Source organism: Triplophysa dalaica, chromosome 12, assembly GCF_015846415.1.
Source record: "Triplophysa dalaica isolate WHDGS20190420 chromosome 12, ASM1584641v1, whole genome shotgun sequence".
Lineage (NCBI taxonomy): Eukaryota > Metazoa > Chordata > Actinopteri > Cypriniformes > Nemacheilidae > Triplophysa > Triplophysa dalaica.
The window spans coordinates 19,516,926-19,539,014 of NC_079553.1; the positions used below are offsets into that span (position 1 = coordinate 19,516,926).

General features: G+C 38.1%; 3 protein-coding genes across 14 annotated transcripts; 2 read left to right on the forward strand and 1 right to left on the reverse strand.

The window, feature by feature from the left end:
* Window positions 1-205: 205 nt before the first annotated feature.
* On the forward strand, window positions 206-2,328 carry LOC130433311 (hyaluronan and proteoglycan link protein 3). The gene is made up of 4 exons (XM_056763124.1): window positions 206-450; window positions 791-1,174; window positions 1,680-1,776; window positions 1,867-2,328. The coding sequence occupies exons 1-4, from the start codon at window positions 396-398 to the stop codon at window positions 1,877-1,879; spliced, it is 549 nt and encodes a 182-aa protein (XP_056619102.1). The 5' UTR covers window positions 206-395; the 3' UTR covers window positions 1,880-2,328.
* Window positions 2,329-2,466: 138 nt separating this feature from the next.
* Window positions 2,467-14,568, reverse strand: si:dkey-33i11.1 (B-cell receptor CD22). 2 transcript variants are annotated; one of them, XM_056763110.1, is made up of 12 exons: window positions 14,431-14,568; window positions 14,279-14,341; window positions 13,741-14,097; window positions 12,590-12,847; window positions 12,242-12,511; window positions 11,372-11,641; window positions 10,398-10,667; window positions 10,122-10,203; window positions 9,993-10,041; window positions 9,820-9,918; window positions 3,080-3,181; window positions 2,467-2,966 (listed from the first exon to the last, which is right to left on the reverse strand). In XM_056763110.1, exons 2-12 carry the CDS (start codon window positions 14,319-14,321, stop codon window positions 2,925-2,927), a joined length of 1,842 nt encoding a protein of 613 aa, XP_056619088.1. In that variant the 5' UTR covers window positions 14,322-14,341; window positions 14,431-14,568; the 3' UTR covers window positions 2,467-2,924. The 2 variants fall into 2 exon arrangements, with proteins under 2 accessions (XP_056619088.1, XP_056619087.1); XM_056763109.1 differs by having other exon boundaries at window positions 3,057-3,181.
* On the forward strand, window positions 4,560-21,835 carry dnase2 (deoxyribonuclease II, lysosomal). 11 transcript variants are annotated; one of them, XM_056763112.1, is made up of 10 exons: window positions 4,562-4,677; window positions 5,277-5,470; window positions 7,469-7,594; window positions 14,463-14,574; window positions 16,554-16,665; window positions 17,438-17,597; window positions 18,449-18,536; window positions 18,623-18,787; window positions 20,146-20,358; window positions 20,909-21,835. In XM_056763112.1, exons 3-10 carry the CDS (start codon window positions 7,592-7,594, stop codon window positions 21,316-21,318), a joined length of 1,263 nt encoding a protein of 420 aa, XP_056619090.1. In that variant the 5' UTR covers window positions 4,562-4,677; window positions 5,277-5,470; window positions 7,469-7,591; the 3' UTR covers window positions 21,319-21,835. The 11 variants fall into 11 exon arrangements, with proteins under 11 accessions (XP_056619091.1, XP_056619090.1, XP_056619092.1 ...); XM_056763114.1 differs by lacking the exon at window positions 4,562-4,677 and adding an exon at window positions 4,965-5,195; XM_056763113.1 differs by lacking the exon at window positions 5,277-5,470 and having other exon boundaries at window positions 4,560-4,677.
* Window positions 21,836-22,089: the final 254 nt, after the last annotated feature.

The window sequence follows — 22,089 nt, forward strand, 5'->3', positions numbered from 1 at the left end:
TAATCGGTGTGTGCGCGCATCTCAACTTGGGGTGCAGCAGGTGAGGACCTAAAACAATAACTACTTGCAGCCTTTTTGCATGATTATAAGCAATTAACATATACTGTTTAACATAAAATATATAGGCATATATTAATCTGAATTCAATGTAGGTAAAATATTTTCTTTGTGAGATTTTAAAATAGGCCTATTTTGAGTGTTAAACTGTGTTCTTTAAAACACTTGTTATATACTATCTCAGTTGTCCGTTATATAATACTCATGAAACGAACACAATTGGGGAATCCAGGAAATGATGACATAGTACTGACAAAAAGTAAGAAGAAGAACAAAGAGGAACAAAACTAGAAGCTAAAGACGTGTAAAGAACCAGAAGTTACTTCTGCATAGACAAAATGGTTTCGAACATGCTACCAGTCATCTGGATACTGATGTCTTTCAGTCTATCAGGTGAGATAATATCTTAAAACAAAACTTAAAACAAAAACTAGAATCATGTATTATGACATTTATTTTTAGTTAAATCGCTTGTGTTCATGTCTTGTGTTTCTTCTAAACACACAAATAAGAAAATGTATAAAATACAGTGAAGGCTGTACAAGTACATTTATAAGATAGTATGATGTATCATTTTTTGTTATGAACAGTGAGCTAAACCAATTTACAACAGACAATCTGTATTAGCTAACATATAGTAATTAACATATGTTGTAATTGCATATTGTTTGTGTAAACTAATACATAAGACATTTTTAATAGGCTTATGATTTCTTGTATGCTTCTATTCTAGGCATTTTTGCTTCTGGTTGGTCAGTTCATGTCCCAGTGGAGCCAGTCTATGCTCATCTGGGGTCATCTATAGTTCTGCCTTGCACGTATGACTACCCCGAGGACTCGGATCAGAAAACACCACGCAAAGTTCTATCAGAGATGTGGTGTTTAAATCAAAGCCACTGCATCACTCCAAGATACTTGTACCATAGCGCAGGAATATTCCCTGAACCTTCATACCAGAAGCGGGTGAAGTTTTTAGGGCAGACAGGGACTAAAGACTGCTCTCTGAAGATATCTGACCTAAAGTCAGAGGACAGTGGCGTGTACGTGTTTCGATTCATCACAGATCACCTGATGGACAAACTTCCTGGACAGAAAGGAGTTACACTTCTTGTCATCTGTAAGACACACATTCAGAACACGCAATACTTCAAAATAATCACAATTTTAACATTTTCCCTGACTGTTGTAGCATCAGTCAATCTTTTTTTAAGATCAACTAAACCCCCGCACAACTATGAAGATATCAATTTTGTGAGAAATATATTTTGATATAAAAAGCACAAGTAAAACTTTGGCTTCCTTTTTAGCAAACAAAGTGATCACAAGTCGAGTCATAACTCTAGAAAGACACTGTTCCTCGAATTCCTCTTTCACAGGAATTTTCTTTATAAAATCTCAGTACCTTAAATGCCTTTAACAGTGACAGATGAACTAAGACATTAATAGTTCATATGAATCAATACATGTTTACATATAAATATCAAAACAATACATAATTTTTTGTAGACTGACATGACATCGAGTTATGCAGGAATGTCATGTCATTATGGTTGCTATGGAGACAGACTATTTTTTATACATATAAAACATGTCTTACCTGGTCGTTTTTTTATATCTTACAGCTGGAAAGACATCTTCATTTACTATTGGAATCGTGTTTGGAGTTTTTTTCATCTTTCTAATAACTGTCATTCTGATATGCATACAATGCAAGGCACGGTAAGCCACACACCTCCATAACACACATTATCATGTTGTTTTTGTTATTCATGGTCATGGAAGCTCATGGAAAATCTTTTTATCTTTTAGGAGAGCCATGTAAAGATCAATTCAAATAATCAACATCACCAATTAACTAAGCACAGAGAATGAGAAACTGTGATCAACACACATGGTTCTGCAAATTGCTTATGTTGTTCTTTTTATCATTATTTTACGTCTCTAATGACCATTATTTATTTTTTTATATTATGTTTAATTATATCTTATTACTTTTCAAAGTGATTTACATTCATTTTACGTATGCAATAAGATATAAGAGGTCGTAGAGCCTACAGTTGGTTTGAAAAATAAATTTCATTTTTTTTCTTTTTTAAAATCTGGATAAGAAAAATATCTTCATGTCAGTTTATTTTACTTACCTTTTTGGCATTTTATACTTGCAAGCAATTTGTTAAAGGGTAAGACAATATTAAATCACGGGTTTCCAATTTAACCTATATAAATGGCTATATATTCTTTCAATAAAATTATGAAATTGCAAAAAGGTTATTCAGTATTTTGTAATTAATTGTGGATTGACAAACAAGACGAGTCACAATTCTGCAGGTTTGTTTTTCTGAACTAGTTAGCAGCATAAATAAATAAATTAAAAATGTAGCAAAATTTTGATTGGTGTTGGGAAATTCCTAAGCAAAAAAAAGAGATGTCATGTTAGCATTGCAAGAAATTTATTCTTGTATGGAACCACCAAAACATTTGCTTACTGAATTTGTTTACTGAAGTGGGATAAACTTTTTCATCATGAGATTATTCAATATAAACATTGAAATGGCTATTTTTGTAACCTTATGTCTGATCTGAACAATAGGATTTGGAATAAACACTTCGGACAATTTAACAAATCTAATGCATTTTGGCTCAAGACAACCCCGTACTCTCTAGTGTTAAATTGTGCCAGCTACATAATGAAAATGGTCCATAAATGCTTTAGGTTTGTATTTAAAAATCCATGTAGAAATTACTGTCACTGGCTCTCACGTATTTTATCAGAATCCATGTTTCAAATTCCAGGTTATTCTCTCCCATGTTTTTGGTCCTTGGCGAGAACAGTATAAACAACGCTGGGGTCATCTTTGAGTTTCTTCTCACCATCTGGCGATATGTTTGTGACCTTGACCTGGTCCATACTGTAAATAAACAAAAGCACAACATCGCAATACTCAAAACTACAGGACTCATACAAACTATCACGTATAAATCGTGTTACTGTGTTTAACCTGGGCATGCGTGAGTAATGCACCGTAATGTAGTTGATTTTTCCGGGTTCTTCTGTAGTCTGTGCAGCTTCTTTCAGGGGCACGATGGAGGGGTGGACGCTCTCATACAACTCCTCTGGCTCCTCCTGAACAGACACAAAATAAAATCAATGTATCATATCCTGTGGTTTCTTCAGTGTTAACAATATGGCTCTGTTCCAAAACCTACTAAGCTGCCTCACTGTCTATTCCCTACCTGCTGCTTAAATACAACCATCTGAAACAAACAAAGGCACCATTCAATTCACATATCATCAGTCCTAAATAGTGTATAATAGACAGTGACCAAATCAACACAATGGAATTCAGGGTCGGCCAAAGCCTTTACTGGGCCCTAAGCTGAATCTTATTTGGGGGTCCCCCTGTGCCCCCAAAACAATATTAGATTTTTTTGCACACCTATCACACCCAATTATATTATTTGTAGCTGTGTTTGGAATGTAGCAATGTCATATAAAACACATAAACCTTACATTACAAAAGTATTGTGATTGTCAAAACATTTGATAATTTTGTTACTTCCAACGTTAGAATCAGAGCCCATGAGAATGATTTCATTTGTTTTTAATTAGTGTATTTACTTAATAACCATTAAATTAATTTACAATATGCAAACAATTCCTCTTAACCTTATCCCAAATAAAACGAAACAGATAATTATAAATTACACGAATCATGTAAATTACATATATATCATTTAAATCAGCATTTTGTAGTTTGCACCAGAAAATACCAGGGCTGGATAGGGAAGAAAAATGGGAACTGGCTTTTTTTGGCCTACATAGGACCCCACCATTTCCGTTGACGGGGGGTGGGGGGGTTGAGGTACGCATGGGGGTGCATGCGCACAGCGAGGGGCGGCATGGTTAAGTCTGTCGACCAGGGGGCATGCATATGTGTCTTTTCTTTCGCAGCCAAAGCGTCCGTTCTGGCAATAAACGCCAGATGGCCAGTCCACCGATGAATACTGTCGGATGTTCATTTTTATTGTTAAACACTAAACAGTTGTCAAATATTAAATGTTGTAAAATAAAGCGTCTTGCAGAACTAAAGATGAAGATGAGACAGTAGCTCACTCTTCTTTGATTTAATAGGTCCCTGCCTGGCTCTGTAATCAGTAACTCCAGCCTCCTTCCCTTTGAACGGACACCACACTTTTTTGATATTCGAATGTTGCATTTAGTCAGTAATTTCACAAATTTGACAGTCACCACAGAAAAATTTGTGGATACGACCATATGTGAGAAAATGGATGTTTGTTGTGAATTTATCACAAAAAAGCTGTCATTTCATATGCTCTTGGGGGCCTCCTAGTGGCGGCACAGCCCTAAGCAGCCGCTTAGTTCGCTAAGGCTTAAGCCGCTTAGCAGTGGCGTAGACAGGGGAGGGGCCATGGGGGCACTGGCCCCTCCTGAAAACTGATTGGCCCCCCAGTGTGCCCCCACCCTTCTACTTGTCTGTCACTCAAAAGTTCAAATCAAATCTTTCAGCTTGTAGTAGAATAATTTATGATTCCGCGTCGCGATGCTTCTCAACGAGGACCAAGAATAGCGAACTGTTTTCCAACGGAAAAAAACACACGGTAAGTTGATCTATTTTATACAGCTTATTTTCTTTCGATTAGCGAGTTGTTGCAGTGCTAGAGTTTGGTAACGTTACCGTCTTTCAGTGTTAGGACAGACCAGGCTCGATGTATTCTCTGAGAGCAGACCAACATAATGCTAATAATTACATCTAACGTTACTATTCTCCTGAGGCTGAATGTAACAGGGTTTTCCTGCGTTATGATTTTTTTCCCAGCCGATAAGCAAGTGATATTGCAAGCGAGGTGCCGAAACAAATCGTATGATGTTTATCTAGGCTAACGCTCAACACTTTAAAAGCTAACGTTACGTTAACTTTCAGAGGTGGAGGTCTTGAGTTACGTTACTACACTCTAAATAAAGAAAATTAAGTTACATGACATTGACTTCGAGTCTTGAGAACGAATATTCTAAAGTCTCGAACCGCATGCCTTGATAATGACTTGTTTTTTGGGGGTTTAAACATTTTACCTGTTTTTAGTTTATAATTTTCCAGCTGGGCTGGTTGTGATAAAAGGTAAAGTCTTTGTCATCCGCCAATAAAACCATAGCATTTAAACAAATAGTAATTTACTCCTTTTTACCTCTGTTATCTCAGGCAGTGTAACAGGACGAAAAGGCAGGGAGATATTCAGTATTTTTCTGCAAAGAAAAAGCCATGCCAGCCAGTGAGGGAGAGTCCGCGTGATGGTTTAACGTTACACACAGTGAGTTCAGAGCCTGCCTGCTCAACAGGAGACCTCTTGGTTCAGGAAGATTCGAGCATAAATCAGAACAGCCCTGTACACCCAGGTTAGTAGACAAGCTAGAAAGTGGACAGTGACTAGTGATGGGTCGTTCGTGAACGATTCGAACGAATCTTAAATGTGACTCGGGAAGAACGGGTCGTCTTGGAAAGTGATTCGTTCAGTCGCGCATGCGCATTGCGCAACACGCTCCGACGTTTAACAAATGCAATCAGAGCCGGAAAGAGAATTGAGTAGTTCACCTCCCGAGTCTTCGGGTTCGAGTCGTTCGGTCTTTTGTAATGTGACGTGACAGCTTTGCAGGGCGTAGCAAGCTTTTCAAAAGTGCGGGGGATGGATGTGTTTTGTTTGTTAACAATGAAAACGTTGAACGTAATGACAGAAAGGTACAAAAGGTATAACATACAAGATATAAAAAGCTTCTCATTTAAATGTGTGATACTAGTAAAGTATAAAAACACATTCGGAACACACAGAAAATAAGTCAAAACTCTGTTGTGAAAATACACAACAGTAGACTTGCTAATGAATCATAAATACTTTAATAATCCCAGGGGGGAAAGACAGTGGTAAGCTTGATAGTGACATTGGTCTGACAGGACTGTGACTGTGACCGCTAAAGTTTGCTTACTTGCACCTTGAAAAGGGGAGATATAAAAAACACACACACAAAGCTTTTTCTCTGGTGGTATAAATAATGTAACAATTTTCTGTTTTTAAACATTAAAATAATATACACTTTTCGTTCATAGTTCTTCAACAGGTACAATCAAACATAATAGCTAAGTATCCACAAAAGTATTCAGCTAAACAAAAAAAGCAATGTTCAAAATATCAAAATCAATAAATCCATAAATACACTGCTTAACAAGGTCAATTTGTCCCTCCTCCTCGTCAATTCCCTGCCTTCTTCATCACAGTTACTTTATACATTGCATGCCACATAAATAACCCAATTTAGCTATTTCTGAACAATATCCCAATTTGCAATTAGCATTAGTCTAAAAACTAAATATAATTTAGAAAACACTCGACATATCAACAAAACATAAACAGAACATCTCCCCAAACACCTATCAAGGTTATTTAAAAACCTCGAAAGCATAAACACTCATTCAAAGTCGCTGGAAAAGAAAGACGTAAATAACCATAACCGTTCCGCCTCTCAGCACGAGCTAACCGATAAATCTAACACACCAAGAGAGGCGGGACTTAAGGCAGAACAGCCAATCATCATCCGGTCACACTCAAAGCCGGTGTTCTGTTTGAGTGGGAGGGGAGAGGAGAGGAAGCAGCCGCATCGAGCGCAGACACAGAGCGGCAAGAGAAACGCTGAGCGACTGCTGTAAGGCGTTTTTACAAAACTGCTGAAAAACTGCAAAAAAAGTGCGGGTGTTTAACCCTCTCACCGGGAAAAGCCTCGGTGTTGCGACGCCCCTGAGCTTTGGACAGAGAAATTAGCTAATTTACAACCTTCCTAACAAACGAGTGAATAGCCTAGTCCTAGTGTTTGTCTATTGATAGAAAAAGACAGTGAAATGACAAATTAATCAAGATAAGAGGTGAGGTGAGCTACTCATAGACTAAATACCCATGTATACAAGTAATTCATCTTTTCTGTTTATTGTAGCATTATAGTTTTGTATTTGTTGTAATGTGATATTAAATAATGTTTGAATAAGTAGTAGATTTGTTAAGAAAAGTGACATGTAACATTTTAATTATACTTTGCTTAAATGAACGAAAGGAACGATATGACTCGAAAAAAGATTAGTTCATTTTGATGAACGAGACTCAAAGGTCCGAGTCAATAAAATGATCCGAACTTCCCATCACTAACAGTGACATGACTTTGGTAGGCTGTATTCAGTGCTACACATTTATTTATATAACAGAAGTCCCTATATTGATATATTGGTACTTTAGTATATTGGTAATTTCAGTATCATACAGAAAAAAATGCACTCCTGATTGTTATTGTATGAATGCATACAGTTATGTAGTTAAAATCCTTGTATTTTACTAATATGCCTTTGTGTTATAGCTGTCTCTAGGGATGAAACAGATGAGAGTGAAAGTGATGTGAAAGAGATGGATACTTGTCACCCACCTTCAGAAGTGTAATCTGAGCTTCCACTTACTTCTGATACTGCTCTTACTGGACCTGATGGTATGTTTTTTTATTTTACATGTAAAATAGCCAATACATAATTGCATTAAGGAACTGTTGCTAACTGTGTGTCTCATATGCCTTTGAAACAGAAAGTATGGGGGTAGAATTGTTGCATATTACCAAATAAATAGATTAAGATTCACAAACAAATGTAAAGAGATTCACAAAAGTATATCAAATTCACAAATAAATAGATTAAGATCCACAAATAAATGTAAAGAGTTTCCCAAAAAAATATAAACTCACAAATAAATAAAGTGAGATTTGCAAATAACATTTTTTTTTTACAAATGTTTTATTATTTTACAAACACAACTCTGCCTGGCGGGGGCACGGTGGTTTGTGGTTAGCACGTTCGCCTCACACCTCCAGGGTTGGGGGTTCGATTCCCGCTTCCGACTTGTGTGTGTGGAGTTTGCATGTTCTCCCCGTGCCTCAGGGGTTTCCTCCGGGTACTCCGGTTTCCTCCCCTGGTCCAAAGACATGCATGGTAGGTTGATTGGCATCTCTGGAAAAATTGTCCGTAGGGTGTGAGTGCGTGAGTGAATGAGTGAGTGTGTGTGCCCTGCGATGGGTTGGCACTCCATCCAGGGTGTATCCTGCCTTGATGCCCGATGACTCCTGAGATAGGCACAGGCTCCCCGTGACCCGAGGTAGTTCGGATAAGCGGTAGAAAATGGAATGGAATGGAACTCTGCCTGGCATTTATTTGTGAATTGCTTTCTGTGCATTTGTAAATCGCTTAATCTATTTATTTGTGAATTTGATATACTTTTGTGAATCTCTTTACATTTGTTTGTGAATCTTAATTTATTTATTTGGTAATATGCAACAATTTTACCCCCATAGAAAGTGCCTCTGATAATTGATTCCCATTTCCTAATGCTTCTTCCCAGACATTGGATTATTTTATTTATTACAGTTTTTCTTTCACTTTTGTAAAGTGATAAGTTACTATAAATTGTATTTTAGTGTTTTGATTTAGAGCAGTGAATAACTGCTATCAAAAGATAATAGGGTATCACTGTTTATTGCTGATTTTAAAGCTTACTGAACTTGAAATGATTTGGATATCTACAGTTCTACATAAATACACAACATAAGAATGGCCCCTCTATATTAATTGTGGCCCCTCATGTGCCCCCCAGTTGAAAAAATCCTAGAATCGCCCCTGCCGCTTAGGGCCTGCTCTGATGGAATTTTATGACATGTTAGTGTTAGCATACTGTCTTACTGCATATTGAGAGACATGTCACATCACCAGCTAAGGTAAGTAGTTTCAATATGAAATGTTCACAAAATATAAGAAATGTGTATGTACAGGGTTATAATAACATTTTTTTCAGTTTGACATTTACTTCTTACTTATTATTTATGTTGTATGTTGCCATTCAAGTAACATTTAGTTTTAACTTATTGTTAGTTCCATTTTTCTTTACTCCCTTAAAGGTTCAGTGTGTAAAATTTAGTAGCATCTAGTGATGAGGTTGCAAACTGCAACCAAAAGCTCACTCCACCCCACCCTTTTAAAGCACTACGGTGGCTGACATGTTTTCACTTCTTTGCCGAAGGAGATCATGTATTTACAAAATGCGCTCTGTAGCAGTTTGTCGATTTAGTGCTACTGTAGAAACAACATGCTGAATTCCATTTAATGGGACCTGGGGTGAATGTAGATAGAAATAGCTCATTCTAAGGCAATAAAACACAACGCAGTGCATGTCTTTATACACCTCTGAAGACGTAGTTAGGTATATTATAATGCATTTCTCTAAATAAATACTCGAAAAAATGTAAAGCCTCTACTTAAACGAAATTAAAATTCACAAATTCGCATTAACGTGATCAGGTAAGATAAAGAAGCATATTTGGGATGCTGTCCGAGCTGGGAACTTTGGCCCAAACCCACAGTACCCCCCCTTTCGAACTGCGATAGAAACGAGTAGAGTGTGGCGATAGCATCGGTCGAGGAGGGATGCTTCAAATCTGTAATGGTACAGAGACTTTATTTAGCGTCTACTCTGCGCTGATTGGTTGGATTACATTATCAAGCTCCTCCCGAACTTCCTCCCGAAAATAAACTCCATTTAAAAATGTTGCCTCAGAATGTTTTTTTTAATATTATTCAGGCCAGTATATTTTTTGATTTCAATAACCTGAATGGTTTAATAGCTTTTGTTTAAGTGAACTTTAATAACCTTACTGGGACAAAGCAAACTTACCGGAATGTCTGACATTTTTGCACTCTTGAGAAGAAATGTTTCTGAAGTTGATTCCCTGAACAAAGTCTGGCATGCTGGTAAATCACCTTCTGGCGAACGCTGTTTTGAAAGCAAGACATTCGATTAATTTCTAATAAGAGGGTTTTTGATGAGATTTGTGTAAAATGAATGACCTGTTTATCCTCTGTGAGATTTTCAGTGTCCACACGATGCATATTTTTACTGCAAAAGAAACATGAAATGGTGTGTAAGATCAGAAAAGAGATAATTTTCTGCATTATCACGTGTAATTCATCAGTCACCTGATCATGACCACCACTGTTAATGAGATCAGTGCGACAGAAACGCCCACAGCAGATGCCAATGCTATCACCTTCAGTCGACCTGGACATACAGTCAATTCAACGTATTGTTATCACACTAAATCCAAAGCATTGGAATCATATCAATGTTCCGGATCATGAACAACACATGCACATCACATACTGTATATGCATGCACGTCCCTTGTATTTGGCCTAAAGAACATTTGTTTATCTGATGCTCGACAAACAAACAAACACTGTGTAGCGCACCAACCTCGAACTTTGACAGTGAGAACAGGTGAGCTGTGCACTCCGATGCGGTTGCGGGCCTCACAGTAGTACTGCCCGCTGGCTCTAAGGCTGACCTCAGGAATGATGTAGCTGGGACCCGATCGAGTTTCCCAGGCGTCAGCCGCATTGATCCGGTACCAGGTGTAGTTCTCCACCGCCGGGTTGGCCTGACTGCTGCAGGTCAGCGTCAACGAGCTGCCCGCGTCGATCACGGTTGAGGGACGAGCCAGCACGGAGGTGTTTTTGGGGGCGTCTGAGAGTAGAGGTCAGTCGGAAGAAAAGTTCAGAATGTGAGATAAAATAATAAAGTGACTGCACATTTAAAAAAAAAAAAAATGTAGGCCTCATTTATGTAAATACTTGTATTTTGAAAATATTTACATAATATTTAACTTTACAATAATATGAGCTGTTTAAAGAGCGCATTGGATGAAAATCATAACATTTCTGTGTTTAAGTGCTATAATCGGGTCCCTGGTGCATCTACCAAGAAGATCCTGGTAACTTTGTTTTGGTGAGCCTTTTTGTGCAAGTATGTGAGAAATCGAGCCGATCAGATTTCGCTTCTCTTGTGACATAGAAAGAGGTCTTATTATAATATTACCAGCCATTAATCTGCATGTTTATACCCTGGGCATGGCCATAGCATTCATCTCCCTAAATTACACACCAACAAGCTGATAACTTGAATCAGGGTAGTTGAATCAGGCTGAATCTTAAACATTCTGTGAGGACCCGCATTGGGTTGTGTCAACACCCCGGACAGAAGGAGGGTGGGGTGCTCCGTGACTCATTAGCCTTTCAGGAAACATAAAATGTGTCGTTTACACAACCATTGAGAGTTTTTAAGCGAAATATGTTACAGACATTTCATGAAGACCCTAATAAATCATGCCAACTTGTTGAAAATGTTCATCCGATGAGACCTTTAAGTTCACACAATTGGAATAAACTTACACAGCACAGAAAAGGTAATAGTGGCCGATGTTCCCATGCCAAACACGTTCCATGCAGTGCAGTAATACTGTCCAGAATGGTGGGAGCGCACGCTGAGGAAAGTGAGATTTTGCGAAGTGCCTTTGGTCCAGGGCTGACCACCGTTCACTCTGTACCAGGCGTATCTCTCTGCGGGAGGATTGGCGTTGGTGCTGCATGTCAAATTGACAGCAAAACCTTCCATGAAGTCTCCTTTAGGACTGGTCAGGATTCTTGTGTTCTTTGGGGAGTCTGAAAGCAAAATGTGTGAAATCCCAAATGTTAAATATTTAAATCTCAATATTAATTCAAGACAATATAATACAAAATTGCATTATTCTGGTTTACCAAAACATTGCTTCCTTGGAGAAATATTTTGAGGTGAACTTCTAGAAGGTGATATTAAAAATAACTAGATGGCCCTGCACAATCCAAAACGTTTGTTGTTACTGTAAGTGAAAACAGGATGTTCTAGTTTCATGAATCTATGCAAATGTTTCTTTCGTAGCCGAGCATCATGTGGCTTTAAAAATCCACATTGATTTGAACTTTGATCTGTTGGAGGTTGGCAGACAATGTGTCACAATGTGACATAATGTCCTGCCAAAACCCAAGCGTTTACACAAGAACCAGTCGGTAAAAGAAACTTCTAACTCGCAACGACATCAGCTCACAAGACTGAAAAATAGGAAATAAGAGAAGTGGAAAGTTCAAATGTCTGGTTCCTTTCTTGACCAAAATAGAGTGATTTTCCACAACAGATTACAAAGCTGCAAGAAACCTATTCGATTTATGTTGTCTAGATGAAAAATATCGCCACATATTTTCAAAGCAGCATCTGATTAGCCTCACAGGTAACGTTCAGTAAAACGGGTCTGGACCGGCCTGTCCCGAGCGGGTTGCGGGCCACACAGAAGTATTCTCCATGCTCCCTGTAGTCCAAACTCCACAACCTCAGCTCAGGTTTAAAGCTGTCCGGCACCCTGCTATTTTCTCCTTCCTTATACCAAGAAAAACTTTCTGCTGGCGGAGCTCCATCACTGCTGCAGGTCAGAGTCACTGAATCGCCTTCTCTGACCGACTCCCGGGGGATGATCTGCACTGTGGTATAACGGGGAGTATCTAAAAGATATATATATATATATCATTTATATTTATAAATAGAAAATCATTTTGAGCAGCTGAATTGTTTTTACTCACAGCCAAGAGCCAGGACAACACCAGGTGACTGAACATTTTGAGGAGGTATTGGACGGCAGGTGTAGGTACCTGCGTGCTGGCTGTCAAAATTGTAGATGGCTGATATCTTGCTCGACTGCCCTAAATTGACCCCATTCCGATAAAGGGCAAAGTTCCTGCCAGGGGCAGCACAACCTTGGGCCACACAGCTCATGAACACCGTCTCTCCTGCAGCAAACATGTTGCCTATTCTTGGTGGATGTATGTGAACTTGAAGCTCTGTAACCAAGAGAAGATTTGTACACAGTCGGTACACGACACATCCTTATGATTTTAAGCAATAGTAATAAAATAAGGGTTTGTTGAGGTATTTTATAAACGGGTGTGGGTAACAAATTAAATTAAATCAATTTCTTCAAACCAAAGCCATAAGTTTGGGCTATTATAATATTGCACTTTTTTTAGCAGATGCAGGTCTCGATCCTCAGGTTTCAAACACATTTTGTAGACACTTCCGCCCTGCAAACTTCTGCCATTGGTTCGGAAAACATGTCATCCCGCCCCTAAGCTCAACCTATTGGTTGATATCCGTTTCGCCACATTGATAACGGCTCTCACTAAATCCTGTCCGCTATTTAAACACATAAAAGCGAAAGGAGCGATGGCTTTTTTTCCTGGTAAAGGCACAAAAACGTTTGATTTGTCACATGATTTCAATGGTCTTTAAAGAATGATTCATACAATTAGTATTAATAAATAAATAAATAATTTAATAAACAAAAAAGGGAGCCGTTCTTTCATTTCTAGTTTACACTCTGCGGAAAGAGAATTTACGAACGGCTCAATTTAAATTGTCTATAATATTTAACCCATGGTTTTCGTTCTGCAAAACATCAATATGGCGCAAACTTTCCCCAAACACGCCCTTCCGCGCGACTGCGGTCAGCCATTGGTTCAGAAAAACAAGTAATCCCGCCCTCAAACTCACATTGGTGCAACTGCCAGAAGCTAACAACCACTGAAAAACCGCATTTACGCTATCCAAAAACACAATTTACGGATGGCTAACTTACATTTTTCACGTTAAAACTTAAAATTCCAACATTGTAATATCAAAGCCAATAAAACGTCAAAATTAAAAACTCACTCTGCACATTTGAAGTGAACCTCACCTGTGACGGAAAGACTAATTGCGTCAGGTGACGTCCATCTGCCCTGCTGGTGATCGGTCTCGAATCTGAAATGGTACGTTCCTGCGTCGCTCAGCTTCACGTTTGTGATCTGTAAACTGCATCTTTTGTAGCCACCCATGTATTTGACTCGGTCCCTGTACGAAGGACTCATCTTATTTTCGTCAGAATGGAAAGCGAGTTCCTGTATGGTCTCCGCGGAGATGTGAAACCACATCACCTGTGTTGAGCTGTAGGGTGAGGGGTAGTCGTAATGGCACGGTAGTGTTACTGTAGTGCCTGCCCAAACGCAGATGTCCTTCCTGGAGAAATAGATGAGCCATGTACTGGCCCCGACTCCTATTGAACAAAGAAAAATAACGAAAGAGGCCAGCACTGATCAGACTAAGGTGAATGTTGTTGTTGAAAAACGCAACGGGGCATAGCAGATCAGTACAACATAACCTGTTTACCAAGGGCACATCTATCTATCTATCCATCTATATATCAATATTTCATCACATGAGTCCAAAATTATTACCTGCCACAGCCGTGGAGAAAATGAAGGTCACAATTCTCCACATCTCAGATTTGGAACCTTGTCCTATTGTAAAAGCAAAAAGCACTGTAAACAATTTTATTATAATGACATTGCATAGTTTTCAATAATTGAGAATGAGCTCATAAAGGTACCTGTTTTTTTATGGTGTTTGTCTCCTCCGTAGCACTCAAAGCTGCCTGTGGTATGGAACACGCACTTGATGAGAGATTTTTGCCATCAGAGAGAGATGAACAGATGCACAGCATGGGACGCTGTCCTGAAGAAAGCAGAAGTTGGTAAGGAATAGAAGTGAATGTGGTTGGCATACGTCTGTCTTGTGCCCCGTCTCTTTGAGCATCTGAACTCTTGGTCTGTCTCCAGTGAAACTCTACTCCACCTTTCAGCAAGGTGCACAGAGCAACAACCACAAGTCGCTGACACCCACATACCCTTCATCCCTTACAAACTCATTAAGGGCATCTGAGCTAGCTGTCACATCACTGTGATTTATTATTGAGATTTCGTTTTCACCATTTACTTAAGAAAAACGTGAATTACATCATTTACTTTTGTATCAAAACCACATTTAACTGTTACCGAAAAGCAGGCCTTTTACTTAAGCATTTCTGTTGCAAGTTAGTGTTAAGTGCTCACTGGCTGAAGACAATTGTCCCAAATCTGTAAGTCAAACTGTGAATTATACATAGATATGGACATTATAGTGTCAATTCTTCATTTATTAAGACAGTGGGGCTGTTTTTTAGGTGTCAACCTCATTTGTCTGTCTATGTTTTGTTTTAAGGATAAGGACAAGGTTCCAACAAACGTCTTAGTTGACATGTTGAAGATTGTTGTTACTAAGGGTCTGTTTAATAAAAAGCGGGTTTTGTATCTGGCTAAAGAAAAAGCTGTATAGTAGCAGTTTAAAGTCCTATTCGGGAAGAAACCACATTACACACGTCTTCCTATTAAAACACTTGATTTTAGTCGTTGGTTTGTATAATAGAACATTCCAAGACCTGACCTAAAGTGGGTGTGTAGGATAATGCAGTCATTCTGAAATTGTGTACATAAACTCACTGCAGATAAAATGGACTATAGCGACCTCTTCTGGTATGACGATAGAAGTACAGCTCTGACATCGGCACGAAACAAAATATTTTTTAAAAACAAGTTAAAAGCATAAATTTCAAGACAACAAAGTTATTCTATAGAATTATCAACATTGTAAATGATTAAGTTATTAACAATAAAAATGACAGACTCCAATGGATTAGGGTTGCAGCAATACAAGAGGCAATAAAATATTCTTAAGAGCCAAACTTTTCGATTTTATTTTATGACATTGCGATTTATAACTAATGTAGAGTTTTCTCATGAATGCTAATTAGACCACAACCTCACGAGACAGAAGCATTTGGTCAAATTTCTTCCGGCGTTTAGTTTCTGTTCCGTTGTCGTAATAAAGTGCTTCCTCTAGGAGTCGCACCACAAAGCAAAATTCTCCCATTCTCTCGCGTTTAAAATTTTCAACATTTGCGTTGAATTGTAAACGAAATCTTAGTTGATTTAAAGTTTTGTACCTGGTATACAACTGCAAATGATGTACGATGTCTAAAATATATGCCCTATTCAACGCATTGTAGACAACGATGATTGGTTAATCCTGACTAGTGTTGAGAAAAGTAACTGGTAGCACCTGACAACGCGTAGGCTGTTTGATCATCACACAAACAAGTAATGATGTTGAGGAACATAGGTTGACACTCATTTAAAAACACTAAAGAAAATTGAAACCCATCGAATATGACCGACTAAGTCAGCACCTTTTCATGACCTTCTTAAACTGCCACGCTATCCACTTATTGTATATCAACGTTACTGAAATGAATCAACCTGCTACATGTGACAGAAACTCCAAATCCGGGTTTTAAAGTTTCGCTCTCAGATGAACTGACATGAACTTACAGTTCAACATCAGCAGCTGTACTGCCCTCTCCTAAGGTAAAGTTAACCTTTCTGTCAATACTTTTTATACCGAGAGTTATTCATCAGCTGTTCGGGGATCAGTCGTACTGTCCGTGTTTTTTGCCCACATAACGTTGATGTGCTTTAACAGTACAATTACTTTACTGAGTAGAATAACGAATTACATTACAATGTAACAGTTTTGACTTTTAAAATGCAGTTGTAACAGTGTATCAATAGTGCAGAGACACAGTGTTACGTTGTTTTTTTTTCAGTTTTTTATGTACTCTGTTATGAAACTGTTCAGGTTCTTTCATTTCCATCATGTTGGTTCATGTTCTCCTGCTGCTTCTACATGTATGTGGAGGAGGTGCGTCTCCCATTCAGTGTTCTGATGATCAGGGGAAACCTGTCGACTGGTTTGTCTATCACACACTCACTTCTATTACATGTACTAAAACTAAGGATAGAGGTTAGGGCTAATCAGTCTAACTTTTCATATATTTCAGTTCGCTGAATCTAACGTTTTTACTGTCATTATGGTTATGATCAGTCTTGATAAAAATGTGTTGACTTCTAAAACTAGTCCGCAGTTTGTGCACCTGGCCCTGGATTCACAGATTTAAGTTTAATACGCTTTCTCTGATAATGTTTAAAAGTTTAGGGTCCGTTACTGTATGCATTCTTAGTATTTTTTTTAAGAATATTAATTTCCTAGAACTCATTAGCATCTTCATTGTAGATCCTTTGCTTTGAAGGATTTTATTAACTTGCTACTATGGGGTCTCACCCAGAGATGCTTTTCATCTATGCTGGGCTCTTATTGGCTGCTCATTATGCAGTAGAAGTCATACATTTTAAATACACTTGTAGTTTGTCTATTGAAAGAAATGAAAATTTTGGCACAGTTACATTTTATCCACAAACTAATTGCAAACATTTAAGTATACACGATCACATTTAAAATATTTTGATTCTGAGAAAGATTTATTTATTTTATTTTATAGCTCTTTACATTTTTATATCATCATGTTGCTTCGTTATTTGCCAACTGTGTATATTGTACTGTGCACTGCACTGTAACTCAAGTCACTGTTGTCGCTGATTTGCTAGTTTGTACTTTTTATCATATTCTATTGTAGTATTGTGTGTTTCTAATTCATCAAACGCTATTTTCATCTTTTTCTGCAGGTTTTACCTGTACAAACTGCCACACCCTCATCGTACGCCTGCAGAGGAGGGGCTGAAGTATTTGTACATGGATGCAGGGAGTGAAGGATGGGCTGATGGGAAGACATTAATAAATGACACTCAAAGTGCTGTTGGTAGAACATTAGCGCCTCTATATGAGGTACTGTACAGTTCTTTATCCATAAGTATAAATTTTAAAGAAAATCAGCCGCAGTTTCGCTTGAACAAGCTTTTGTCTTTGCAGAACATATATTTTCATTACAAATAATTTTCCAGCTCAGAGACTCTCTCATGAGTCATTTTTCAAAACTCTGCATTTGGATTTCTACAGTCTGCACATTTTGCTCATTTTGAAGAGCTGATTTTACACGGTTATGCGCATATCTGATTATTTTGACACGTATGTGGTTTTTGTCCCATCTGATTACACTTACTTTAAACGTTACCGACTGTGCTCGCATTAAAATGCAGTTTGGCAGTGCATTGCCACCTCTAATGAATCTGGACCGCATCGCTAATGCATTTATGCATTTGCCAGATGCTTTTATTCAAAGTGTAGGTGTGTTCCCAGGGAACGTTGTTTCTGTTTTCCCACATTACTACAGTAAATAATATCATGTGAGGTGCATGACTTTTTTGGAAGTGTTATTAGAGATGATTTGATATGCATGCACGAAGAGAACATTTCTAAAATAAACAAGTTTTATTAGCTTTGTGTCAGCCTGTGATATGAACCAGAACTTCGATCCAGAAATGAAAGTGAACATCCCAAATATTTTTGCTGATAGAACATCCGTGTCAGATGTTTGAGAAAAAGCGGAATTGGTTGATTGTGCAAAATGTGTTTTAGAGACAAGACTCAAGTGTGTGTGTTAACTTTATGTCCACATAAGTGTTTCACAATTAATGAGGAACTGCTTGAGATCACATGCTCCTCACAGACAACTCGGATCTATTAATCACGCAGTCATTTTTCTTAAGACAAGCTAAAATGTAGCTGACGTTTTTCAGGGTGGTGATGTTGGGTATATCTTATATAATGATCAACCCCCACAGAAGAAGAATTTAGGTGCAGGCAGGACCTGCGGCCACACCAAAGGTGCCGTTAACTGTTTAAAAACATTAATAAAAACTCCAAAACACATTTTGGGAGAATCCATCTAATGTTTACTTTCTCGGTTGCAGGTGTTGTTGTCTTTGATAAACAACAGGGCTTCTGGTTGGTCCACAGCACGCCTCATTTCCCCCCTCCCAAAACAGAGGGAGGTTTTTCCTACCCCAGCTCTGGGATAAATAACGGACAGAACTTCATCTGCGTCACTTATCCTTTCGAGCGCTTTCAGACGATCGGTATGAATCCAGTTCATTTAACACATTTGTTAAATCAGTAAAATGTATCACATAACGTCTAAAAATGTTTGCCTGTGATGACACTTGGTTTGATATTTTGTTACCTAATGCAGTGCGGCGATAATGAAAACCTTGCTTTATGCTCGACAGAGTATTTAAGGGATGCAGTTTCCATAGATACAGTTAAAATGATCCTCCTAACTGACACAGTAACCATAGTGACAACACCATCCGCTGTGCTGCTGTGTACTTCCATTCAATCTTGTTTCAAATCAAAATTCAGATGGTTGTGTTATAATAAAGCAGCCAACAACAAGAAGATGTGGGTGTCAGAAGAAAAGCAGAGTGCCTTAAAGGGACAATTCACCCAATAATAAAATCTCTGTCATCATTTATTCGCCATCATCTCATTCAAAATCTGTATGACTCACAAAACACAAAAGAAGATATTTTGAGAACATAATGAAGCAGAATACAAAATACATTTTCCATACAATGAACGTCAAAGGAGGCCAATGTTGTTTGGTTAACAGGATTGTTTAAAATATCTTAAAATATTGTTCTATAGAAGAATGTCATACAGGTTTGGAGTGACGTGAGGGCGAGTAAATGATTAACACACCTTCATTTGAGGTGAACTGGCCCTTTAAACCTTTTAAATATAAACAGTTAAATATATACAATATACAAGTGGCAGTTTGATTAAAGACCCCAGTGTTTAATAAATATTTACATTTATTAAGAATTATTATTGAAATCAGTAAATAAAAAAATAGGCAATTTCTTGTCGTTTATGTCGCGCGTTAATATACAAGTCTCTTTCAATAGAACTTTTATTGTAAGGTACAGAAAATGTTACATTTTATCTTTCGTGTTTTGGAGAAATTGATGTGAAATATTGAGTTCCCACACCATTGCAAGGCAAAAACGCAACAATTTTACGTGTTGGGTGATTTTGGCTAATACGCAAATTCGCACAATCTTATTACGACATTTTAGTTGGATTTACTTTCATGCCTGTGAGGTTAGTTTTAGTGGTGTGGCATCAGTATTATTTTTCTCCTCGTAATCAAACGTTTTTGTACGATTCACTACATACAAATCCATACAAATTAGCCACCTAGTAAAATAGTTACGAATTCCCGTAAGATCAGGTTGCGTGTTCGTATTGATCTCTATGAGATCGGTTTGCAAATTTGAGAAAACTTTTAAGACATTACATTCTTTACAACTCTAGATGAGCCAATTGTGAGATTACTGGAGACTGTGTCAATTTTTTTTGTCCATTTAATCAGCTGTCAAGGAGAAATGTACGGCTTATTAATTAAATGTAATTTAATTTGCAATATTATTCACAGGTGAGCAGTTAAATATCAACCAGCCTCACATATATGACTGCAGTATTCCCGCTTCCCTGGCCGCCGCTGTACCTGCTATGGCACAGCTCTGTAAACATACCCTGGGCAGATGGGAAAACGCTTCCTCCTCACCAGCCAATCGCAGCATCTCGCTCCTCTCATTGGCTGGATCAGAGTTCATTAGCTTTGCCAAGGGTGCATCCTTCGACAATGGTAAGGCTTGGTTTAAATACTGATGTAATGGAGAAAGTAAGAAACACCTTAACAACAGCCAGTCAAATGTATATTTTACTGGAGCAAAATAGTTGCCCCATTTGTTAAACAAATTTGTTCTGTTTATTTTGTTGATGGAATAGTTAACCTAATGCAAATTCTGGCTTTTTGTACCCTCGCTTTTTTGCAAACCCAGATGAGGACCCAAAAGACTCTTTGTCAAAAAGAGATTCTCATAAAAATCAACTATTGCTTCAGCCATAAAGTAGCTTTGCGTGAGAAATGTGATGAACGTTAGTATTAAGGTCCACAGATTCTTTTAAATACTTTTCCAGATTGCTTTGATTGGTTCACTCAGATTTGATAATTGTAATATTTTGAATATTTGACCATTTTTTCCTAAGCTAGACAGACTTTGAATAAACTGATAAATGGAGCTGAAGTTTAATTGGAATGACAGCGTATGGGCTTGAAACAATATCTGGGCAGGTGAGATATGACTGAATTTTCAATGTGTCAAGTCAGTTTTGTTTGTGCCATTCATATTCAGACCTGTATCACTCCTGGGTGGCCCCCACGCTGCAGTCCAACCTGCTGGTGCAGTTCTGGCGTCGCTCCACGGGCATCCTGCCCTCTGACTGCTCTCAAAACTGGAAAGTCCTAAACGTGGATCTCATTTCCCCGGGCCAGCGCGTCACATTCAAGGCCACGGCGGACCACTCTAAGTGGGCCATCAGTACCGACGGAGGGCACGTGGGAACGTCTGGCAGCTGGGTCTGCGTGGGAGACATCAATCGTGACGAGGCGGAAGAGAAGAGGGGCGGGGGGACGGTTTGTCATCGAGATGCTGTGGTGTGGAAGGCCTATCGTACGGCCGCCCTGCAGTGCGAGACCTGTGATGGTAAAGTCCAGACTTGCGATAAAGCTGTTATGATATCACTGATGAAGATGAGTTCATGAGACACTTCAACAAAAGCATAATGATTGCATGATAGGTGTCAACAGGTATGATTTAGATTTTATATAACTGAATGTGCTTTTATGGAACGATGTGACCGACACAATTAAGATAACATGCAATAGGACTGTCAATTTATGATTATAGCTTTTAAATTATGTCGCAGCTTGAGGAGAGAACCTGCTATAAATCTTAATTTACTTCAATAGTTTTATGTTATCGAGATCATCATTTAATTAATTCGTTTTTTAAATGCAGAAGATCTAAAAATGCAAATTTGCATCTGTAAAGAAACCAAACAGAATTGCTTAAATAATGACGTTGGTTATTATATGAATAATGTTTTATAATGTCTGCCAGTAATGCTGCAGAAGTGACACTCTTGAACTTCACTGGGTAAAAACTCAATAATCTTAGGTTGAAATGTGTTTAGTACAGATTCATGTTTTCATTGACACATCTGTATAAAGTTTTGACATTGTATCAAGAAAACAAACAATAAATCAGAATATAACTGTTCACATATTTGTTTTTTGTATATTGTAAAGAATGTGCTTAAACTACTGCGTCTGGCAGTTAATACAATGGTATTTCTAAGTATATCATTGTGTTATTTTTTGTGTATTTTTCTGCTTTCATCACATTCATATTTTCCTGCAATGCTACAATTTTCCTGCAATTTTATATTACTGAAAAGCTAGGACATTCAACCCTTGAATGAAAAAACATGGTTATTATAGTTAAACTATGGTAACTGAAAATGTACCATGGTC

Coding starts and splice junctions, on each gene's coding strand:
- LOC130433311 (XM_056763124.1), top strand. CDS start 396: ATGGTTTCGAACATGCTACCAGTCATCTGGATACTGATGTCTTTCAGT. Junction 451..790: donor GATGTCTTTCAGTCTATCAG/GTGAGATAATAT, acceptor CTTCTATTCTAG/GCATTTTTGCTTCTGGTTGG. Junction 1,175..1,679: donor AGTTACACTTCTTGTCATCT/GTAAGACACACA, acceptor TATATCTTACAG/CTGGAAAGACATCTTCATTT.
- dnase2 (XM_056763111.1), top strand. CDS start 14,073: ATGAGCCATGTACTGGCCCCGACTCCTATTGAACAAAGAAAAATAACG. Junction 16,666..17,437: donor CAGGGGAAACCTGTCGACTG/GTTTGTCTATCA, acceptor CTTTTTCTGCAG/GTTTTACCTGTACAAACTGC. Junction 17,598..18,448: donor CATTAGCGCCTCTATATGAG/GTACTGTACAGT, acceptor GACGTTTTTCAG/GGTGGTGATGTTGGGTATAT.
- si:dkey-33i11.1 (XM_056763109.1), bottom strand. CDS start 14,321: ATGTGGAGAATTGTGACCTTCATTTTCTCCACGGCTGTGGCAG. Junction 12,848..13,740: donor AATTAGTCTTTCCGTCACAG/GTGAGGTTCACT, acceptor TCTTGGTTACAG/AGCTTCAAGTTCACATACAT. Junction 10,204..10,397: donor TCTCACTGTCAAAGTTCGAG/GTTGGTGCGCTA, acceptor CTGTATGTCCAG/GTCGACTGAAGGTGATAGCA.